The 23,367-nt window shown below is 43.0% G+C and overlaps 1 protein-coding gene across 3 annotated transcripts in view; it reads right to left on the bottom strand.

Moving 5' to 3' along the window:
- Positions 1-19,224, bottom strand: part of TTC39B (tetratricopeptide repeat domain 39B) — a 122,256-nt gene extending 103,032 nt beyond the window's left edge. For all 3 annotated transcript variants that reach the window (XM_029920121.1, XM_029920120.1, XM_029920123.1), the window contains exon 1: positions 19,041-19,224. Coding sequence is in view for 1 of the 3 variants with exons in the window: in XM_029920120.1 (XP_029775980.1) it covers positions 19,041-19,082 (42 nt within the window). In the remaining 2 variants the exon portion in view is untranslated. The remainder of the gene's footprint in view (positions 1-19,040) is intronic.
- Between the last annotated feature and the right edge of the window lie 4,143 nt (positions 19,225-23,367).

The following is a 23,367-nucleotide window of genomic DNA, read 5'->3' as shown; positions in this document are numbered from 1 at the left end:
TTTGTTCACCTGTGTGTGTGTGTGTATACACACTAGTTTCTTAGGTCAAAGTAAAGGTTGTTCTGATAAGTGATACTACGGTTACTGAACACATCAAATGTCACTATGAGAATACATAAAATATTCAGCATGTTTATACACCAAGTGCTATGCTTTGCAATTTAATATATTGTCTCAGATAAACCAGACAGTGTTTCTCTAAAAGAAGTATAATTATCACCCCAGAGCTAATAAGTGGTTTACACACAGGCCTATCTGACTCCATCGCCTGAGCTCCTATCCATCATGCCCAGTATCTTACAAGTAGTTTCGAAGTTATCTGAAAGGAAAACAGAATTTTCCTTGCCAAATTAAAGCTGTGGAATTGGCACAGGAATATATATATACATATATATGCACACACAAATATACATATATAGAATTTATGATTCAGTTAAAGTTTTCAACTGAAGAAAGAATTATACAATAAGTGATGTTAAGGAAATTGGTTATCTCTTAGGACAAAAATTAAATTAAATTCATATACAAATTTCCATATAGATTAAGTACACACACACACACCACACACACACACAAGATGAAGAAGTTTTTTTCTATAATATTGAAACAAGGACAATCTTTCTAAGACAAAAAAAACCACCCAGAAATCATAAAGAAAAAAGTAAAAGATTTGGCTATATAAAATTTTTGAACTTCTAAGACAAGTACATGGCTCGGAGAAAACATTTAAGACACCTTTACCAGACAAAAAAGTATTATCCATAATACATAAACAACTCTCTTACAGGTCAATAAAAAAAAGACAAACAACCAAAACCCTCAATACAGGGTGTGAAACTACTGTTCAGTGAAGAGAAATCCAATAGCCAATAAACTTGAAATTATGCACCTAAAAAGTGGTAGTAGTTTGTCCATATGATTGACAAGAATGTACAAGATTGATAATATCCACACTTGACAAACATATACCGTTGCTACAGTCAGAGTCATTTAGAGTCAGCCTTACAGTATCTATTTTATTTTTTTTTAATATTTATTTATTTTTGAGAGACAAAGCATGAGAGCGGGAGTGACAGAAAGAGAGGGAAACACAGAATCCGAAGCAGGCTCCAGAGCCCAGTGCAGAGCTCGAACCCACAAAACTATGAGATCATGACCTGAGCCGAAGTTAGACGCTTAACCAACTGAGCCACCCAGGCGCTCCTACAGTATCTATTTTAAAACTTAAACGCATATACATGGACATAGAATACTACTTGTAGGAATCTATGCTATTACAATGTTCATACACATGCACAAAATCCATCGGTTATGGAACATATGATATTGGGAAAAAATTAGACACTACCTATATGATCTTTTATACAGAAATAGTTAAATAAATTACAGTACCATTACATTACACAATTCTCTTCAGTTATTATATAAAGAATAAAACCAACCATGGAAATATCTCTAAGAAATACTGACTAAAAAACCTAATCCTGGGAAAGCTATAGGGTATATATATATTTATAAAAACTCTTAATGCTGATTTCCTCTGAGAAAGGGAGTGGAGGGAATGGTAAATGGAAAGTCACATTTTAATTTCTGCATCATTTAGATCTTTTATAACAAGAATGCTTTTATTATTTGTATAATGTAGAAAAATGAACAATTAAAACAATATTTTAAAAAGGTTAAAGCATTACTTTGAGATAGGCAGATTCAACATTCCTAGAAAAAAAACTCCTGCACAGTAAAGTAACATGATATTTCAGCTAAATCTGTTTCATAACCAACATGCTTCCATGCCCCAGGATAAGTAAACAGCCCTGTGGGCCCCTAGAAAACTTTTTTTAAGAAGTCTTTATTGAGAAATAATTTTAAACTTAAAGAAGTTACCAGAATAAGAATGGTAAAGAGAACACCTGTGTGCCCTTTATTCAGATTCATCTATTATTAACACTTTGCCCCATTTGCTTTAGAATCTGCTCTCCCCTCTCCCTCCCACATCCCTTGTCCAACTTTCCTACCTAGCTACCGAGCCACTATTTCTTCTCTGAACCATATGAGAGTAAATTACATATACTGTGGCCCCTTTGCTGTAAATACTTTAGTGTGTATTTCCTAAAAACAAGGATAGTCTCTTACAAAACCACTGTACAGTCTCCACTTCAATAAATTTAACTACCTGAAACCACTGTCCATATTCCAATTTTGCCAACTGACCTAACAGTTTTCCTGTTTGGCACTTTTCCCCTACCGTACAGATCTATCTAGCTGTCACGTGTGCACCTCCTTTAATCTAGAACATTTTCACAGCCTTTTGTTGTCTTTTATGCCACTGACATGTTTGAAAAACACAGCACTCCTCTCCTTTGTTTGTAAACAGAACCCTCCTTATTTCAAGTTTTTCTGCCGTCTCCTCACAGTTAGCTAGATCCAGGTTAGGCTACTTCGGAAGGGACACTGTGTCCTGTCAGGTCATGTATATCTAGAGGCACACACATTCATCTGCCCCCACTAGTGGTAGCAACTTGGAACATCTGCCCAAGGTGTTGTCTGATTTCTCCACTGCACGGTTATTATTGCAGCCTTGCAATTAATACGGAGCTTGTGGAGAGACAGTGTAAGACCATGTAAGTATGCCCCCCATCCAAACTGGCCCCTAGATTCAGCACATTGGAGCTGCCTGGCCCCATGTTTACTGAGGATAGCTAAACACTGATTCTCCAACTCCAGCACTCCCTCCTTCTGATGACGGTGAATGTCCTCCCATATCTCCATTTATCTAGCTAGTTATCATCAATATGGGCTCAAGGAGTCCTATTATTTAAAATGCCTATACACAGAGGCACCTGGGCAGCTTAGCCGGTTAAGCATCTGATTCTTGATTTCGGCTCAGGACATGATCACACGGTTCATCAAGCACTGCATCAGGTTCCAAACTGACAATGTGAAGCCTGCTTGGGATTCTCTCTCTTTCTCTCTCTCTGGCCTTCCCCTACTCTCTCCCTCTCTCTCTCTCTCCCTCCCTCCCTCCCTCCCTCTCTCTCTCTCTCTCTCTCTCTCTCTCTCTCTCCCTCTCTCCCTCTCTCTACCTCTCAAGAATAAACAAATAAATTAAAAATAAACAAAAATAGGGGCGCCTGGGTGGCTCAGTCGGTTAAGCCTCCGACTTCGGCTCAGGTCAGATATCACGTTCGTGGGTTCGAGCCCCGCGTTAGGCTCTGTGCTGACAGCTCAAAGCCTGGAGACTGCTTCCAGTTCTGTGTCTCCTCTCTGCCCCTCCCCCTCTATGCTCTGTCTCTCTCTGTATCAAAAATAAATAAAACATTAAAAAAAAATTTTTTTAAACACGCTTTAAAAATAAACAAAAATAAAATACAGCAAAAATAAAATGCCTACACACATTACTGTCCTTAATTATTTTCCTGCTTAAATTGTGCCAAGTTTGGCCTGGGCAGCTTTTAAGTTTCTCACTCTTTACCTCCTCTGACCATATTCTACCTAACCTAGAACTTGCTTATTATGAGAATTCTGTTTTTCCAAGAAATTTTACAAGATTAAGGCACATCTAAATTTTGGCAATAAGATTCAATTATTGTTCTGATTCTCCTAACAAGAATGAGGTATGTAGCCAGTGACTTACACACCAATGTACATTACAAAACGGACTTTATTGAAACGAGCATATTAAAGGTCTGCCTCATTTGCTGCCACCCGAAGCTATTTCATTACCAACTCTTAGCCGTTTACTCATTGCTCTAAACACTTGGAGGGGAACCGAAAAGACTGTCAGCATTTATATCCCAATAACAGACCTCTACACTCTAAAACTAAGTCTCTTTAAATCATTTCTTTTTAATTGAAAGAGCTATCTTATACCGAAAAGGGCAAAAATAGGCAGCCAACCTGAAAACAAAAAAATGCCAAAATTAAGAAGCTGAGAAGCAGCTAGAAATAACAGAAGAAATTGATCATAATAGAGTTTTGCTCGGGTCGGAGCTGACATTTGAAGAACTTCAGTATAATTCACAGAGACGGGAGTTCCTGCGAGCCTTGAAGATTTACTGTAGAGGAAGTGAGCCAACTCTGGGTGAAAATTAAGCTACACCCATTAAGATTCCCCTGTATAAGATCCAGAAGGCTAAGGCCATTTTCCTGCCCCTTTCTGGCCTTTTCTGCAGTCAAACAAGAGTGATGAAGCTGAGGTCATTTCAAATCAGAGCTCTGGCCAGCATCCAGTACCCACTTTCCGTGCATAAAAAAGCAGGGGTAATAGAAGCTTCTCTCTTCTGCTTCTTGATCCCTACATGACAGCTACTGCAAAGTCCCTTGAACATTTGGCTCTAGAACCAGTCAGGGAATAGGAGCACCTCCCCAAGGCAGTCGGTCTGGATGGGACTGAGGGTCACTCCTTGGAGGCTCAGCCTCCAGCTGCTCCTTTAGCCCCTCAGTGCATTTTGTAAACACCTACTTCCCTTCTTAGACTCATCTTACTTAAATGACCTACGGCAGTTTCTGCTTCCTGCCCTGAAACCTGATGGAGTAAGACAGATGACAGATGACAGAGAAAAAATAAACAAGATAATACCGACTGTGATCATACCAAAGAGGAAATAAACAGGATGCATAAGAGAAAAGAGAAAGGGTGCTTTGAAGACAGAACCTCAGGAAAGCCCCACTTGGAACCTGATCTTTAAAGTGAGGACGGAAAGTTCAGAAGGAGCTGGTCATGTGAAGACCTGGTTGAAGTCTGCCAGGACGGGAAACATGCAAGAGCTCGATGGTGGGAAGGCATAGGGCGTGCTCAGGACACCTGCTAGAAGCTAGGATGGCTACCACAGAGGGACCACCGGGAGAACAGCAGGTGGGCTGGAGGAGGAAAGCAAAAGGCAGACCACAGAGACCACAAGAAGGAGCATGCATTTTATTCCAAATGTTACAGAAACCTTGAAGTTTTAAGCAAGGGAGTAACATGTACTAATGTTTGTGAACGAGCATGTGGGCTGCAGAGAGGAGCAGACAGCAGAAGGCAGAGGGAGCCAGGAGACTAGTTAGGATGCTCTCCGAGAGGTGAGGGCATGAGAAGCCCATGTGTGGATGGAGAAAACTGGCCAGGCTGCTGTAAGGAGCCATGTTCGGGAGCTAGTTTCGACAGGACTAGATGATGAGGAAATGTGGGAGTAAAAGAACAGAAAACTGAGGGGAAGAGAGATGAAGAATCATGGGTGAGGTACAGGGAGGGCAGTTTTGGTTGACCAATGCTGTTTTAATTTGTTTCCCCAAGCCTTGTCTTTGCTCTTAAAATAATTATAGATGGGACAATTGTCACCAAATTGCCACAACTGAAATGGAATGCTTTGTGGTCATCAATAAAGAGACAGAAGTTCATTCAAGCATGTCACATGTCCTGAGGGAAGCCTTATCTACTGTCCTGTAAAACCTGCTTCCCCAGATAAACAGACCTGAAGTTCCGACTCTTAGCTAAATCCAAATGTAACCTCCTCCTCCACAAACTACAAAAGGAGGTAAAAACAATAAGGCTTAAGAAGAAGAAGAAAATGATTCTTTCTTAGCTAATAGCTTTACTTTTTTAAATGCCAACTGTAGGGGTGCCTGGGTGGCTCAGTCGGTTGAGCAACCCACTTCGGCTCAGGTCATGATCTCACGGTTCATGGGTTCGAGCCCCACATCAGGCTCTGTGCTGACCTCTAGCTCAGAGCCTGAAGCCTGCTTCAGATTCTGTGTTTCTTTCTCTTTCTGCCCCTCCTCCCCTATTCATGCTTTGTCTCTCTCTGTCTCTCAAAAATAAATAAAATGTAAAAAAAAAGTTAATTAAAAAAAATAAATGTCATCTATAATGTTTTTATAATGTTTCTTTTTTTTTCAGAGAGGACACAAGTCAGGGAGGGACAGAGAGGGGACAAGAGGATCCAAATCAGGATCCAAAGCAGGCTCCATGCTGAGGTGGGGGAGCCCAATGTAGGACTTGAACTCACAAACTGTGAGATCATGACCGGAGTCAAAGTCTGACTTAACCAACTCAGCCACCCAGGTGCCCCTATTTTTAGACACCTTTTGATTTGTGGAGCCTCATATCTTCGTAAACTCATCTCAACTATTTATGAAAAAAGAATTTATTATTCTTTGATGAAAAAGAATTCCATGAATGTCAATGTTTTCTATTTGGAAAAGCTGGGAGAAATACCACATACACATATATGCTATTATTACTAAATAAGCAAACTGTTAGAAAAGTGAACGCTGTTATGCCCAGATTTTAATATCGCCCCCAAAAACCAGAGACCGCCAGGGAGGCCGAATCATGCATGCAAAAGCAAAGGGCTTTATTACGAATTTAGGCCCGGCCAACCTAAACTCGGGCTCCCAGACTTCAACAACACACTGGATCCACGTGGAGTGAGCCCCCAACATGGCAGGGCAGGGCCTTTTATGAGTTTGGGAAGGGGAGTTACAGGAAATTGTGACATAGGTACAGTGATCCAATCATTATTATACAGTATTATTGACAGCAGGTTTAACCATTCACATTGCCTAGAGTATTTGTTACTTTTGGCGGGACCCAATCACAACATTTAGAGTATTGACCAATCACAGAGTGGGCCAAGGACCCTCACGTAGGGCGTGACTAGTCTTAGCCTCCATCTTTAGGCCTGCCCTTAGAAATGTTAAAGATGTTGGCTGGCCTTTCTTGATTGGGTGTTACAAGGGTGGTCCCTTCTGCCTTGGGCAATGTGTGTGTGCCCTTCTACTGTCTCATGGAGTCAGTTTCAGACCTGCTTCCTTACAAACACCTCGGGGCACCTGAGTGGTCAGTTGGTTAAGCACGTGATTTTGGCTCAGGTCATGACCTCACAGTTCGTGAGTTCGAGCCCCACGTCATGCTCTGTCATGACAGCTCAGAGTCTGGAGCCTGCTTCAGATTCTGTGTCTCCCTCTCTCTCTGCCCCTCCCCCATTCATGCTCTGTCTCTCAAAAATAAATGAAACCGTAAAAAACATTAAAAAAAGAAATGTGAACACCTCAAGCTTCTAAAACCATTAAGGGTATGAATAAATTACATTCATCCCCATTTTGTGACCACCTCCCACCTACCCCACCCAGACTATAAATGTTATTTCGCTCAGCCCCACTGCAGGAGTGAGGAAACTATGGCTCCAAGCGCCTCGCTCTTGGTTCCCTGCTTAGGCCAGTTCTCTGTAAGGACATTTATGGCTGTTTGAATTTTAAAATAAAAACAAAACTTTCCCTCCCAAAACTAAATCATCAAACTAATATCAGCAAATGAATACTTACAACCAAGGTGTTCGATATGGCTAGCTGCTGTATGTGATACCATCTTACCATGGTTCTTTTCTGCTCTATAAAGTTCTAGCCATCTGAATGCGCAAATAAAAAATGAAATCTATACATAGTTGCTATTCAAATTAATGGCTGCAACTAAGTATTTATAGTATGACAGGCACTGGGTGAGGTGCCAGGGCTGCACGTGAGGCCTCTAGGATGGGCATTAGAGTCCCATTTTACTGATAAGAGACTGAAGCTCACAGAGAATCGGATTAAGTAATGTGCCCATAGTCACTCTGCCAGCAAGTGACAGAACCCAACCCATGTCTGCTAACTGCAAGCCCAGCCATGTTTTTTCTCCTGTTTCTGTCACGTGCCCTCCTAAGAAGAGACACAACAAATCTGAAATTTCAGGGATGCCTAAAAAGAGACTAAATTCATTTGACTCTTCATCCCACTTGAGACTTCGGGTATGGTGAGAGTCCCTTTTATTCTATTGCTAAATGGCTCAGAAATGCAATTGCTTGTTTATTCCTCCAGCAAGAACTAAACATATTGGATAAAAAGCTAAACATATTGGATAAAAATCTGCTTTAGGAAATGAACTAGAAAATCAGGAGAAACCTTTATCCATATACGCTCCACATCTGCTTTCCTGCAAATGGGACAAATCATCCATGTGGGCAGGACTAATGCAGGCAGCCTTCGAACCTCCCTTCTGATGACGTCAACAGTGTGAAAGCCAAGTCAAGCGCTGACCCACATGTGTCCTGCTCTCTCCAGTCCTGTTTTTTGATGCCTAACACTTGTGCATCATCCCTATCATATATAATGGTATCCCATTTTCATTTCTGCCTGGGAAATTTTGTTTTCTCCTAGCAATTTTAAATATTTCAATTATTTTAAGTGTTAAAAGTGCACTGAGGTGAGAGCAAATGGGTACAAGGAATCTTTATGGGGTGTGGAAATGTTCTGAAATTGGATTGCAGTGGTGGGTGGGCAAAATGGATGATGGGGGCAGTCAAAAGGTGCAAACTTCCAGTTAAAAAATAAAGAAGTCCTGGGGATGTGAGGTATAGAATGGTGACTATGGCTAATAATAACGTATTGCATATTTGAAAGCTTCTAAGAGAATGGATCTTAAAAGTTCTCATTACAAGAAAAACAATGTAACTATGTATGGTGACAGATGTGACCTAGGCTCACTGTGTGATCATTTTACAATATATACAAATATCAGATCATTATGTTGTACACCTAAAACAAATCTAAGGTTTTACACCAATTATACCTCAATTTCAAAAAACTGGATTGTAGTGATCTATGCACAATTCTATAAACATCCTAACAATCACTGAATTGTACACTTAAAAAGGACTCCATTTTATGGTATGTATTTACACCCCTCAATAAAGCTGTGTTGCTTTTCAAATGTCCTGAAATAAGGCTAATAGACGGTGGAGGCAAATTCTCCTTCCCGGTTGAGAAGATAAAAATATCTCATTGTTAGAAACCCCTAAAGGGAATTCCTCTTCTGCTCTCTACTGGGAAGAAGGACCACCCTTTCCTCTTGGAACAACAGAGAGCCTGCATCCCATCCGTGCCAGGTGTCAGGGCATGTATGCCAAAAAAGGATTATCTCTCCCTCCAGGCAGCCAGGAATGCTGCATAGTTATTAAGCACCTCCACAGGAGGGAAGGAGGGAATATCTAGAAAGGCTGGAGAAGAGGTGTGCACAAGTCTTAAATGATGAAGCAGAACTGGCCAGGTGAGGAAATGGCACATCCAAAGCTGGGAAGTGAGAAAGGACTGAGCTTCTGGGAGCTGGGGCATGGAAGGGGAACTACAAGCACTTGAGCATGGCTGACAGTAGTCCTGTTAAGAATGCAAACGTCTGGGAGCCACCCCAGACCTACTGAATAGGAATGGCTCATGGCAAGGGAGCCCAGGAATGTGCATCTCAAAAAGTCACCCACTCCCCTAACCTGGTGATCAATGCACCCTAAAGTGTGAGAACCAAGGAGCTATATTCTAGGAAGGCCTTATATGTAATGCTAAGGTGTTTGCATAATACCTCAATGGCAGGGGACGCTTGCATGGCTCAGCTGGTTAAGCCTCCAACTTCAACTCAGGTCATGATCTTACAGTTTGTGAGTTCAAGCCCCGCGTCAGGCTTTGTGCTGACAGTGCAGAGCCTGGAGCCTGCTTCAGATTCTGTGTCTGCCTCTCTCTCTGCCCTTCTCATACTTGTACTTGGACTCTCTCTCTCTCTCTCTCTCTCTCTCTCTCTCTCTCTGTATCTCAAAAATAAACAAACATTTAAAATAATACCTCAAAGACAATGAGAAGGTATGAATAGATTTTAAGTTGGACTTGAACTTTAGGAAGAGCAATCATGGCACATTGCTTTGGGGTTAAGCAAGAACCCTAGAGCCCCCTGCACACCAGGAGTGCACACACACTGTCACCTCCTTTACCTTTTCACCTCTTACACTAAGTGACTGAACACAAACAGACCTTATACAGGTCATAGTCTCCTGTTAACATCTAGGCGCTACACGAAAAGACTGTAACAATGTCATGACATTGACCAGTCATGGCATAATGTCTGGAAAAACCAAAGGTTACCATACATACCATTTATGTGTCGATGGGGAAATGCCATTTCCAAAATATGACTGATAGTGCCAAATGCCTTCTGACAAACCTCCGCACTGTTCTGCTTTGAGCCTCTGGTTACCACTCTCTTTTGTGGTAAGTGGCTTCCCCCTCTCCTCAGGGATGGAAAGGTTGAGGACTGTTAACTTGCAGAACTGAGTCCCGGGATTAGCCTGAGAGGTACCTGCATCTATCCTGAAGGAATCCAACTGCTAGATAGGGGCTGCACCAGAGCATGGATGGACCAACCTTCACAGGCCAGTTTTTTACACGGTTGGGGAAATGAGGTCCAGCCTCAATAACAAAAGAGCCAAGAGCCAACATTTGTGCCCCATATGCTAAGCACTTTATAGGACTTGAATCTCCACAATAACCCACTCAAGTAGGTTTCATTATTTTCATTTCACAGATGAAACTGAAGCTTAATTTATCCAAGGTTGCACATGGAGGAAGGGGGGTTCAAACTCATGTCCATCTAACTCCAGAACATGTACTGTACCACTTCTTGGGATGTGTCAAATAAATTTATATTTTTTCCTAGTTTTTGATGCTTCTAAGAGCATTAAGGAAATAAGCAAATTTAATTCATAGGCTTACAACACATTATAAACAACCTGCATATAGGCCCTGAAATCACTTAGTACAAAGATCCACAAAATTTTTTCATAAAGAATTGATAAATATTCAGGCCATGTGGATCATTTAGTCTGTGTCCCAACTATTCAACTATGCAGCTTAGTGAAAACAGTCACAGGTGACCCCTACACAACCAGACAGGGCTGTGTTCCAATAAAACTTTATTTACAAAGACAGGCAGGAAGGGGGCAGAGTACATTTGTCCTTCTGACTAAGTCTGCCACCTTGTGACCTGGTGGAAAGCGCAATGAATGTAGAGTTAGAGCACGTGGCTTCTAGCACCAATTCTGTGCCTAAGTGAGTTGAATGACTTTGGGCCAGTCACTTCCTGTTTCTTGGATGCGAGCTTCCTTCTCCACTGGGTGCAAAAATTAGGTAAAATTATATCTGAACAAGCAGATTCTTCATCAAACCTCTAAGTAATAGACAGTGGCAGCAATATCATAAGGTAAGCCAAAGGAAAAGGAGAACAATCATTGTCAGAGTAGTTCTATGCCAACTGCTTTGTAAAGTAGACTCTTACTTCAGCCTCATCAGCACTCTTAGAAGTAGGTACTGTTTTTCTCACTTTACAAACGAAGAGCATCAGACAGGTTAAATACATGCCCGCGGTCACACAGCAAATGGGAAGCCAGGATCTGAACCCAGGCTGGCCTTCTTCGGCAGCTGGATACTGCTCTGCCCCGGGGGGCAACTGCCCTGGGCAGAGGAAACCAAGTCAGCTGACTTGCGGGTGGGGGCATGATGTCCTGATGACTGCCCTGGAACAGTCCTCTCTGCTTCCTAGGAGCACCAGGGTGCTTACACCCCATCTGGATCCTCCCCTATTCCAAATTCGAGTTGTGCATTTGGGTCCACATTCCCAAGTGTCTGCTCCTTATCTTACCCACCATGTTATCCCAGTGCTTAGCTACCCTTGCATACAGTGGGCCTTCAGTGGGCTGTAACAGTCATTGACAAACAAAACCAAACACCAGAAAGCACCTGCCTCTCCACCTGGGGTCCTGTCTCCCTCCAGTCAGCCTCCATGCACTGCCAGAGACAGCCACCTACATTGCTGGTCTCTCCACACCTCTCCTTAGTTTAAACCCTTAAATGCACACAATAATGCCCACAATTTGGCATGGAAGAATTGGGCGACCCTTCTTATCCTTCTAGACTCACTCCCTGCCACCCAGAGCACCCAACTCTCCCCCAGCTCTATACCTTATGCCTGCTGTTCCCTCTCCCTGGGACACAGTTCAAGAATTCTCCTCGTTACCAACTCTCTCCACATGGCTAATCCCTATTCATCCTTTAAGATACAGATTTGCTAAGAAATGGTCTCCTCCAGGAGACCATCCCTGACTACCCATCCTCCTTTTGTGCTTCTGTATCCCCGAAGCACCCTGGAAATTCTCCTTTACGGTCTCAGCACAGAGTATTACATCTATTTGTCTGTACACCTCCCCCATTCCCTACTAGACCAGAACTGAGAGCTGGAGTGGGTTTGCCTCTACCACACCTAGTGCAATATTCAACACATCAAGTTAGACTGAATAATTCTTATTTAATAGTTGCAACCAGAACCAACAAATACATATACGTCATATTATTTCATTAAAATAGTTTAAAATATGTAGGCCCTATGTATATGTCAGCATAATATCAGCAATACTACGGGGACATCTCCACGGATCTCAGCAGAAAAGCACTTTACTACACACCCACAGTCTTTATTTTTTTTTTATATATATACTTTATTGTCAAGTTAGTTTCCATATAACACCCAGGGCTCTTCTCCACAAGTGCCCTCCTCCATGACCATCACCCCACCTTCCCCTCCCCCTCCCTCTTCAGCCCTCAGTTCATTTTCAGTACTCAATAGTCTCTCAGGTTTTGCATCCCTTTCTCTCCCTAACTCTCTTTCCCCCTTCCCCTCCCCATGGTCCTCCATTAGGTCTCTCCTGTTCTCCTGTTAGACCTATGAGTGCAAACATATGGTATCTGGCCTTCTCCACCTGACTTATTTCACTTAGCATGACACTCTCGAGGTCCATCCACTTTGCTACAAATGGCCATATTTCATTCTCTCATTGCCATGCATTAAGTTGCACAATGGCATTCTGAACCATCAGGCATTCAGTACCTGAGGAGTTCCTTTAGGGAGGTGTGGTGACCCAACCAATATGGCCAGCTGGCCAGGGTGTACCCACTAAGTGGGACCAAAACCCACTAAGCACAGAAGTGGAAGAAGAGAGTTCTGACACAGTTGGGGACCGACTGAAAGCTCTCCCCAGGAAGCTTCACAAGCACCAGGGCAGTCTCTAGGTATTCATCTTATGGAAAATGAGCACACAGTGACTTCAGGAGACCCACCTGAGATGGCCCCTGGGTCCCCCATCCCTCGAGCCTGGGAGGATGTCAACAGATGGTTAGGTGGAAACCATGAGCCTCACAGAATTCACAGTATCAGATTCGCACCATGGATAATTAGTAACAGCACTTATGGGCAGGAAACTAAGATAAGAAGGCAAACAGCTAACTCTGGAAGGACCGGAGACCTGCCCAGAAAGAACATACCTGTGCCACTGGACTGGAAAGGAAGGAAGCAGGTATAAAAGGATGAGGAAGAGAAAATGAAGGCAAGTTTCACTGAGAAGGTGGCATTCCAAGAAGAGACGGGATTTCAAGAGACTCAAGGTTGAACATATCAGGAAAACTGCCTGTTGGTTAACCTGAGGAGGAGGTAGACGCTGATGGTGTAAACTGATGCTACTTTTTCGTCCCATTAACCTTCAGAACCAATTTATAAACACCCTTTTTCAGTCCTGCCCAAATTCATGCACTCATATAAACAGTCCCTCAGTAATAAGTCACAGTGAGGGGCGCCTGGGTGGCTCAGCCGGTTCACTGTCTGACTCTTGATTTTGGCTCAGGTCATGATCTCACTGTTGGTGAGATCAAGCCCCAGGTGAGGTTCTGTGCTGACAGCACAGAGTCTGCTCGGGATCCTCTATTCTCTCTGCCCTTCCCCCACTGATGCTCTCTTTCTCTCAAATTAAGTAAATAAACATTAAAAAAAAAAAAAAGGAAAGGTCTAGCGAGCCACAAAGGTGAGCATATTCTACATGAGGTCCCCCCCACCCCTGTTCTCTACACCCACCCCTCCTGTGTTAACAGCACCACCACCCAGCCACACAAGGCACCCAGGATTATCACTAAACAGCTCCCCACCTCTCTCCATCCACTGACCCTCAAACTGGGGAAAAGGCCTTCACGCCAATGCCTCCTCCACGTTCTCCTTCACATCTGGCCTCTTCTTTTGAAGACTGTGGCCTCTGCTCCACTTATGTCCTTACCTCCTCCCACATCAACTGTCGCAACAGCCTCTTGCCCTTCCTACTGCCACCTCCACAATCTGGCTGCATGAACTTCACCAGATTTATCCTCCTAAATAGATACCCTTACCACACTTGCCTCACTAAAAAGCCTTCCAGATTCCCATTTTTTAGGAGATTTAACCCAAACCAAGCAGGATGTTCCAGATGCTGTGCCACATGATCCAAGCTGGCGTGTGTGGTCTCAGCCCTCACTAGCTCTCCCGCCCTCACGCCCTGCTGAAGCCCGGTGTGCTCTCATTCCTGCCCGTCTCAGCCTCCACCTAGCCTGCGCCCTGTCCCACTTGCTCTGCCCAGCACAAGCCTGCTCTCCATTCAAGACCCAGTTCCAATGCTATCTCTTTCTTAAAGTCTGTGGCATCCCTGTGTTACATTCGTTGTCTTGGGGTAATTACTACCAGCATCCATGAACTCTCATACTGCCCTGCTGTGGACAGTAAATTACATGGCCCTTCTACCTAAAACCTGCCTTGATCCAAAGACAGAACTAGTTACATGCACAACTGTGTCTTTTGCTAAGAGCGTATGTTCCTCAAAGGCAATAATGCTATCTTATCCAGCATGTACAGACTGTTAGTTCCTGAGAGGTGCTCAGTGAACACTGGGGGAATAAAAGAATGAATCTGATTCTTGGGGCGCCTGGGTGGTTCAGTGCGTTAAGCGTCTGACTTGATTTCCAGTCACGTCATGATCTCACAGTTTGTGGATCTCAGGTCTGCATTGGGCTCCACACTAATAGCCTGCTTGGGCTTCAATCAATCTCTCTCTCTCTCTCTCTCTCTCTCTCTCTCTCTCTCTCTCTGTCCTTCCCCAGCTAGCATGCATGTGCGCTTTCTCTTGCTCTCTTGCTCTCAAAATAATAGATAAACTTAAAAAAAATGAATTTGATTCTTAAAAATAACAAACTGTAGCAATCAATCTTATCTAAATTTCATCTAAAATTGCAACAGATAAATTTTCTAAGTTAGAATTAGATCTAAAAAATCCTGAGCCAAAAAGGCACGCCATGAAAGCACCTCACATATTAGCCATTTCTGTCTCCAACTCAGTGTTTCTCAACTTTTTTTCCATACTGCCCTCCTCAGGAGTCCTTTTAGACATTTTTTCCTAACCATACCCACCATGAAATTTTAATAATAGTGAAATATATACGTGCTTTATACATTAAAAAAGGAAGTATAAAGTTTATTCTTTTTTACTCAATACTGAATAAAGTATCTGAATAACTAAACAAACATTTTAAGTTAAATTAAAAATGTTTTATTTAACTATTAACATTTAACGTTATAACTATATTTGCTAAGTAGCACTTAAGGTATTAAATTACACATGCAAATTTCTAATTTCTACATAATATTAATGCAACCAAATTTTTAAAAGACATTCAAAACTGCTATTTTTCAAAGGTAAAATAATTGAAAATGTGCCTTCCTAAAAGTTATTTTTTTTAAAGAAGTTTTTTGGGGGGTTGCCTGGCTGGCTCAGCTGGAAGAGCATGTGACTCTTGATCTCCGGGTTGTGAGTTCGAGCTCCACACTGGGGGTAGAAATTACTTAAATAAATAAATAAAAATGGAAACTTTAAAAAAAGTTATTTTTAGTGAACTTTTGTTTCACATGAGAAAAATAGTTCTTAACTTAGATATTCATTCAGGTGGACTGAATAACTTTAATAAGATTAAATAATAAAATATAACCTGTTCCTATTTAACTTTCAAATACCAAGCCATTCACAAAAGCACTCAGGGACAAACATAAGCAACATCCACAGGGCAACCAATGGGTGGTCTGTATGTAAGAGGAGGCCACCGAGAGAGAGGACTTAAATATCAAGTAACCAATACAAAGTCCTCCAGGCCTATCCATCTATTTGCCATAGGTTTATAGTGTTGACCCTGCATACATAAACCATGCAACTTGATGTCACATCATGCCATAAACTTGATGTCAGCATTGCTTACATAATACCTAAGAAAAAATACCAAAGAAATTTTAATGTTAAGAAATTAGATATTGTTGATCAAGCCCCGGAGGCCACAAAACCATTGTAATATCTAAGATATTTCTGCCTCCCTCCAGAACCAATTTCTGCCACCCTTGAGGTTGCAAGCCCTAACTTCTGTGTTCCCACATTTATCCTCCTAGCAACTAAACAGAAAAACAACAACAAGGAACACCAGTTTACCTAAGAAAACACTCCATCTGCCACCACCTTGAGAGATTGCTACTACCATCATGTCCTTAGAAACTCCACAAGAAAAGGAATTCCCATTTTATTAGCTTTCTCTCAAAAAGGAACATCTGCTCAAAAAGTACAGATTTCTAGAACTGGAAGAACACTTAGGGCTCACCCAGCCCACCTTCTTCAGATGAGGAAACTTAAAAGAACCCTACGAAAATGAGAGACTTACTCAATGAAATCACTAGTTACAGATAAGATCTCATCAGTCTGGTTCACTGCTGTATCTGCAGGCAGATGTCTCCACACATAATGAATACATGGCTAGTGGCAAATTACTGACAGAGAGACCAGTTCATCTAATTCCTAGCTTACTACTTTTCCAACTATACCACTTTGCTTCCTTCTAGTTCCCTAGAATATAAAATAATAGCCACAAAGACTATCAAGTGTATATTAAGTATTTAAAAAGCTCCCTAGCTTTTTAGAAATTTAGAAATAAGCCATTTTAGTTTCACACACCCAGTAAGGCTGAAGAGCAAGGTCTTGGTCACTCATGGTAGAGTGTGCTTCAGGCCAATGAAATGTTAGGGCCTGTCTACAAGTCAAGGGTACCCAGTCTACAATGCACTACTTCCTGCTTGCGTACCCTACCTTGAGCTCTATTCTGGAGTTCTTATACACATGTCCTATCTCCCTACCTAGACAGACACCTAGAGGGCTAAAACTGTGTCTTCTCTTTCTAAGGCACCTACCAAGTTTCAGCACAGAGCAAATGTTCAATAAATGTCTGCAAAATTTATACCAGCAGAAATGGTGTACTATAAGGGATAAATGGGAATTTGGCAAGAACAAAAAACAAATGTTTATACTTTGCTCATCTCCTAGGACCAATGTAGTACGTTACATGCAACAGGAACCTAATAGTTACTGAATTTAAAAAATGAAAGATATAGCAAATAATGAGAAATTATTAAGAAATATCGTTTCTGCTTTTATTCATTAACAAATGTGCCAATCTCGCGGCTGTTCTGAGACCTAACTTCCCCCACAGAACTAGAGTCCTCCTCCCTAGCTAATGTACCCCAACCCTTCGGTTCATCTTGTAGGCAGTGGGCATAGCGAGGATGGCTCTGTATTTCATATATGCCCAGGACAGTCCCTATTTACACCTATTGTCCAAGCGTTAATTATTAATAGCATCCCTTTTCTCTCCCAACAATGCTCTGGTCTAGACAATTATATAGCCCTAAGAGTACCAAATCTTTTTAGACTAGCAGACTAGGGATTCAAAAATTTCACTCCATATTTACTATCTACCTCCAGTCTTGTTTCCTCGTCTATAATACAGGTATAATGCTGATCCAACTAACTGGCAATACAAAAGGAACCAGCTGGGGACAGGCTGGAACACCATACTGAGATCATTCTGCAGAGGGCTTTGCATGTTACATATACGAACACTTAATTTAACATACAACAGACAGCCAAAAAAACTTTCAAGTTTTTTGAAACTTGTTTGTTTGGTCAAAGCACCATGAAAGTGTTACTACCTTGATTATAGAAAAGAACTAAGACAGGAGGAAAGAAAAACAGAAGGCTCCGGGTCATACCAAAAAGACTGCCTAAAGCTATAAATAAAGAAAGGTTGTCATGGATGAAAATAGCAACAAATATGCTATTTCATCATTTCCCTTTATGTGTAGTTTATAAGTTTCAACAATATAGAGATGCAACTTATCAAATTCTAGCTCATTGTTTCCTGGTCTTGGGGGTCCTCATTGCAAGGCTGTAAGGAAGGTTCTCAACGACTGAGGTTTGCCCTCCTGCCGGTCAGTCGTGTAAAGGAGCTGTGGTTTGGTTTTTGTTTCGTTTTTATTTTAAGGGCTACACTGAAAACACGATTCGTTGTCAGGAGTTTCCCAACATTAAAGAGATGGACCGGAATCTTAACCCGCCTTCTCCAGATCTTCCACTATTGCATCATTTGAAACTAAACCTCCTCCAGCAGCGACTTGTAAAATTCAAGTCAGGTAAAATGGCAGCAGCAGCAGCAGCAAATGTGGGTGCTGCTGCCTCCCTCAACTTCCAGCGCAAGAGGGAGCGCCTCTCGGGAGCTGCCAAGTGCTGAAAGGAACAATCAATAAATCAACAGGTCCAGCGCGCGCCCAAGGGTGCCCAGACCCCCGCGCGCCCGCCGCGAGAGGAAATGGCTAATTATTTAAATTCAGTTGAGAAGTGAAGAGGCCGGAATCGGCTCTCTCCCCTCCAGCACCGACACGGCGGACCTGCGTGGGGAAAGCCCGTGGACTGCGGAAAAAGCACCAATTCCTGGGCTGCTGCTCCGGTCCTCCAGCCCCCCGGCCCCTCGGCAGCCCGTGCCCCGTCCGCTCGTGCAAACACTCCTGGGGCTCCTTCCCCCGCCTGTCCTCCTCCTGCCACCGACTGAAGCCTTTCTGTTCGGCCACAAGGAAACTTCCATAGAAGTGAGATTCCACAAACCCCGGAGAGCTAGTGTCGGCACTTCAGGGTCAGAGCTCAAAAATGCCCAGGCTCTCCTGAAGAGGCTCAGAGCAGCGCTGCGGGTCCCGCGCTCCCGCGCACTCGCACCCACTCCCCTGCCGACCCGACGTGGTGTCCTCCATCCCAGCGACCCCACGGTGCGGGCGCCCAGAACTCCGCAGCGCCTCCGCTCAGAGCGCCCTCCTCGCTCCCGCGGGGACAGACCTCCCAGGCCGGGTGCCCCCACCCGCAACCCCTGCCCCTTCCTCCGGACCTGAGGCTGCCGGTCCCAGACTGGGGACCAAGGGGCGGAACCCTGGCCGTCCCTGCAGTCCTCGCTCATCCCTCCCGGACTCCAGGGACAGTGCCCTCACCCCCACCAGCCAGTACCTCGTCTGCCTCCAGCTCTGCTCCGTTGCCTACGAGCGCCATGTTCCTCCTCAGGCTGCAGCCACCCAAAAACTAAATAGGGAGCTCGGAGCCTACGAGGTTTCTCCGTTCGGGGCTCAGCCCAGCGCCAGTGAGGGAGGAACGGGGCGGCCCCGGGCTCCCGCCGGGTCCCGGGCGGGGCCAGCGCCGAGCCGAGCGAGCGCTTTCCCCGCCCCCGGCGCCCGCGGACCAGCAGAGCATCCATTTCCCTAGCCCGCGCCAAGCGGCCCGCCTCGCCGCAAGCTCCGCCCCCCGCTGGCCTCGTCCCGCCCTCCCACGCGGCTAGAACTGAGGCGCTAACCCGGTTCCCGCAAGGAGTCTCCGCCCCCATGTGGGCGGGGTCACCCGTGGGCCGGGTCGCTTCGTGGGCCTAGTCATCTCCCAGGCGGAGACTTCGGTAGTTTGGCACAAGTTCTGGGCTGGTACCTGGCGTGCGCTCAGCGTAGTGAGCTCTACCTGGGTGTGAAGGGGGTGGCTCTTGCTAGCCTGGAGCCAAGGGAGTGCCGAGTTGATGGGGTCAAGGGCACGCCACTCCTCTGGCCCGCGGAAGCATCCACCTGGTCCGTGGGCCAAAGCCAGCCCGCTTCCGTCGCCAGGTAGGACTCACAGATAATGGGACCAGAGGTCAGCCCTGGGTCACTCAAGATCACCTGTCACCCAGAGGCCTCTGTCATGCCACGTGCCCAAACACTATGTCACATAGAGGCAAGCTATGTTTCCTTCTGTTGTATGTTTGAAAAAGAAAAAATCCATGGAACAGATAAAACTCGGAGCTCCTCTACCCCACCTCCCACTCCCCTGTCACAGTTATGTCCGCAGAACATCCCACACTGACCCCTTTTGTGGTCCCAAATAATGTGTATCTAATTCGTGCTTGAACTATAAGCTGTATGAGGATAGACAGAGATGCTGCCCACTTTAGTATTGTACCCTCAGCACTAGAACAGTGCCTTGCACATAATAGGTACTCAACAAATATTTGCTGGCTGAGTTTAGAAATTCATTCTTGCTTCTAATATGTAATAATTAAACTGTTCATCTAGAAAATTGAAAGCTATATTTTTTAAGGTTGGGATATTTTTTGTCTGCTTTATTTTACACACAATTCACCAAGTTTAAGTGTGTAATTCCATGACCAGTGTTTACATAACACCACCCCCCAAAAGTTCCCTGTGCCTCTTTGCTGTCAATTTCATACCCACAGTCTCTGTCTCTGGCAACCACTGGTCTTTCTATTTCCATCGTTTTGACTTTCCTAGAATTTCTTATAAATTGAATCATAGAGCATGTGGTCTTTTGTGTCTGGTTCATGAAAGGCTATTTAGTGATCATCCTGTGATAATCATAAAAATAGCTAGCATTTGGAGCACCTGAGTGGCTCAGTGGGTTAAGCAGCCGACTTTGGCTCAGGTCATGATCTCGCGGTTCATGGGTTCCAGACCCACATTAGGTTCTGTGCTGACAGCTCAGAGCCTGGAGGCTGCTTCAGATTCTATGTCTCTCTCTCTCTCTGCTCCTCCCCCACTCCTGCTCTGTCACTCTCTCTCTCTCTCTCAAAACAATTAAATAAACATTTAAAATTTTCTTAAATAGCTAGCATTTATTGATTACTTACCATAGGTCAGGACTATGCTGAGTACCTCATACATATTAGCCCATTTATACTTCATAACCCCATGAAGTAGGTACTGGTATATTACAGATGAATAAACTGAGGCTCAGAGAGTTTAGATAACTTGTTTGAGGTCAGACAGCTTTAAAGCAAATAAGGATGCCTGAATCTGAACTCCAGCAATCTGACCCTAAGAAGTGGCTGTTAACGTTGTTCTGTACTGCCTCCAACCACTCTCCCTCTTTCTCATTTGTTTCAGTAAACCAACTGCCTACACATGTCTATTACACATTTTCAATAATCTCCTTTGCATCCTTGAAACTTGCTCTACCATTCTAACAAATCACTATGTGACTTTATAAAAGAAAACTAAAATAGTTTCTATACCATAAACATGAAAAAAAATAGCTTAGATCGTGGTGATGGTTGCACAACTCTGAATTTTCTCCAAATCATTGAATTGTATGCCTGTGAGTGAATTTTATGGTTAGCTATATATCTCAATAAGCCATTTTTTAACTGGTTAATACTTTTTTTTTATGTTTATTTTTGAGAGAAAGGGAGACACAGAATCCAAAGCAGGCTCTAGTCTCTGAGCTGTCATCACAGAGCTAGAGGTGGGGCTCAAACTCCTGGGATCTGAGACAAAGTCAGACGCTTAACTCACTGAAACACCTAGGTGCCTCAACACTTAAAAAAAAAAAGTAATCTATTTTTTGGAGAGAGGGAGTGAGCAGGGGAGGAGCAGAGGGAGAGGGAAAAAGACAATTTTAAGCCGACTCTGAGCTAGGCAATCCTAGGACCCAATCCCTCTACCCCGAGATCATGACCTGAGCCAAAATCAAGACTAGGACACCCGAATGACTGAGCCACCCAGGCATCCCTTAGAATCAAATATATGGACTAGAAAGGAACTAAAAGTCTTTTAATTCTAATACGCCTGAAAATTTCCATTCCTCCTCCCTTCGACCCTGTTTTCTGTTTATGCTTCAATTTCTGAGGCTAGATTTCCTGTCTGGGTCCAGATTCTACTCTGTATTACTCACACATGATTCCGCTTTTTAAAGTTCATTGGTTCGTAAATTAATGTCATATCTTTCTGACGTGAAACGATCTCATTGGTGGTTTCTTCCTCTCTTTGTTATTGTCTTATAAATTTCATCTCAAATTTTGAAGAGATACAAAAGAACTTGGCTCTAAATTTGTAGTATGTTGATGTTATAAGGGGAATCAAGTCTAATTTTTCAGGAACTCTATTCTTACAGAGAAAGCTTGGTGGTTTGTTGTTTTTTTTTTTTTAATCAGGGATCAAATCTGAAGCTCTGTATTTTTTTTAACAGATAACATTTTAATGTATATTCTTAGAGTTTTTCTCTGCTTAACATATATTTTTCCAATGGAATCATTTTGGAGGTTTTTGGGGTTTTATTTTTATTTTTTTATTTTATTTGAAACCAGGTTAATTAACATATAATATAATAATGGTTTCAGGAGTAGGATTTGGTGATTCATCATTTACATATAACACCCAGTGCTCAAGGCTCTGTATGTTTTAAATTCACGTCACTAGATAAGCAACACTCATATTTCTAAGGAAGCCAGTTGTAAGCACTAAATGAATATATTCTAGCCACTGGAACATCTAATCAAATTTGCTTTGCTCCTGGCAGTTGCCAACTTTTTCTGCACATGTATGATTCTACAAGATCATGAATCACAGATATGAAACAGATTTTTTCAAAAAACAGAATGGATTCATTTTTGCAACACAATTCATTGCCAGTTTGCTGATAACATTGTACTCTTAACAGTCAAATGAGATACTCAAATATTTTATTTCCCAAAAGTAACTAACATTGAGAGCAAGAGCAAGTGCCTGGTATGTTTTTTTTTTGAAGGTACGCCTACTGACAGCTGTTTGGGTTTCAGAATAATTCTAATATTGCTCAAAATCTTATCGTTGGTATTAACAGATGGAGCATTCTTTGTTGATACTTGATTTAAATAAAACTTGTATCTTCATCATTTGTGTAAGGGGAGAGAGAATGGTTTTGCATTTAGAAACAAAAAGTTTTAGATGCTTGTCACCATGAAATAAGTGCTCGTTGTAAATCGTGTGTTAGTCAATGGCTTTGTCTCACATTCATACCTTAACTCCTCTAAGAGAACTTTCCCTAATAACATAGCTTCTCTCTCTCTCTCAATAACACAGTTACATGTCCTCCTACTAACTTTGGCATTTTTTCCTATCTGAACTATCTTGCTCATTTGTTTACGTGTTCATGGTCTATCTCCCTCAACAACACCTCCACAAACACTCTGTAATGTAAACTTAATCAGGAAAGGAACCCCAGTGCCCAAAACTTTTTAAAAAAAATTTTTTAATGCTTTTTATTTATTTTTGAGAGACACAGTGTGAGCAGGGGAGGGTCAGAGAGAGAAGGAGATACAGAATCTGAAACAGGCTCCAGGCTCTGAGCTAGCTGTCAGCACAGAGCCCAACACGGGGCTCGAACCCACGAAGTGTGAGATCTGACCTGAGCCTAAGCCAGACGCTTAACTGACTGAGCCACCCAGGCGCCCTCCCCAGTGCCCAAAACTTAACACAACAGATACTTAATAATTGGTTATTGAGTGAACAAATGAAAGTGTGAAAAAGCACATAGTGCACAAAGC

The sequence above is a fragment of the Suricata suricatta genome, chromosome 13 (genome assembly GCF_006229205.1).
Source record: "Suricata suricatta isolate VVHF042 chromosome 13, meerkat_22Aug2017_6uvM2_HiC, whole genome shotgun sequence".
Taxonomy (NCBI): domain Eukaryota; kingdom Metazoa; phylum Chordata; class Mammalia; order Carnivora; family Herpestidae; genus Suricata; species Suricata suricatta.
This window is presented reverse-complemented; position numbering and strand designations above follow the sequence as displayed.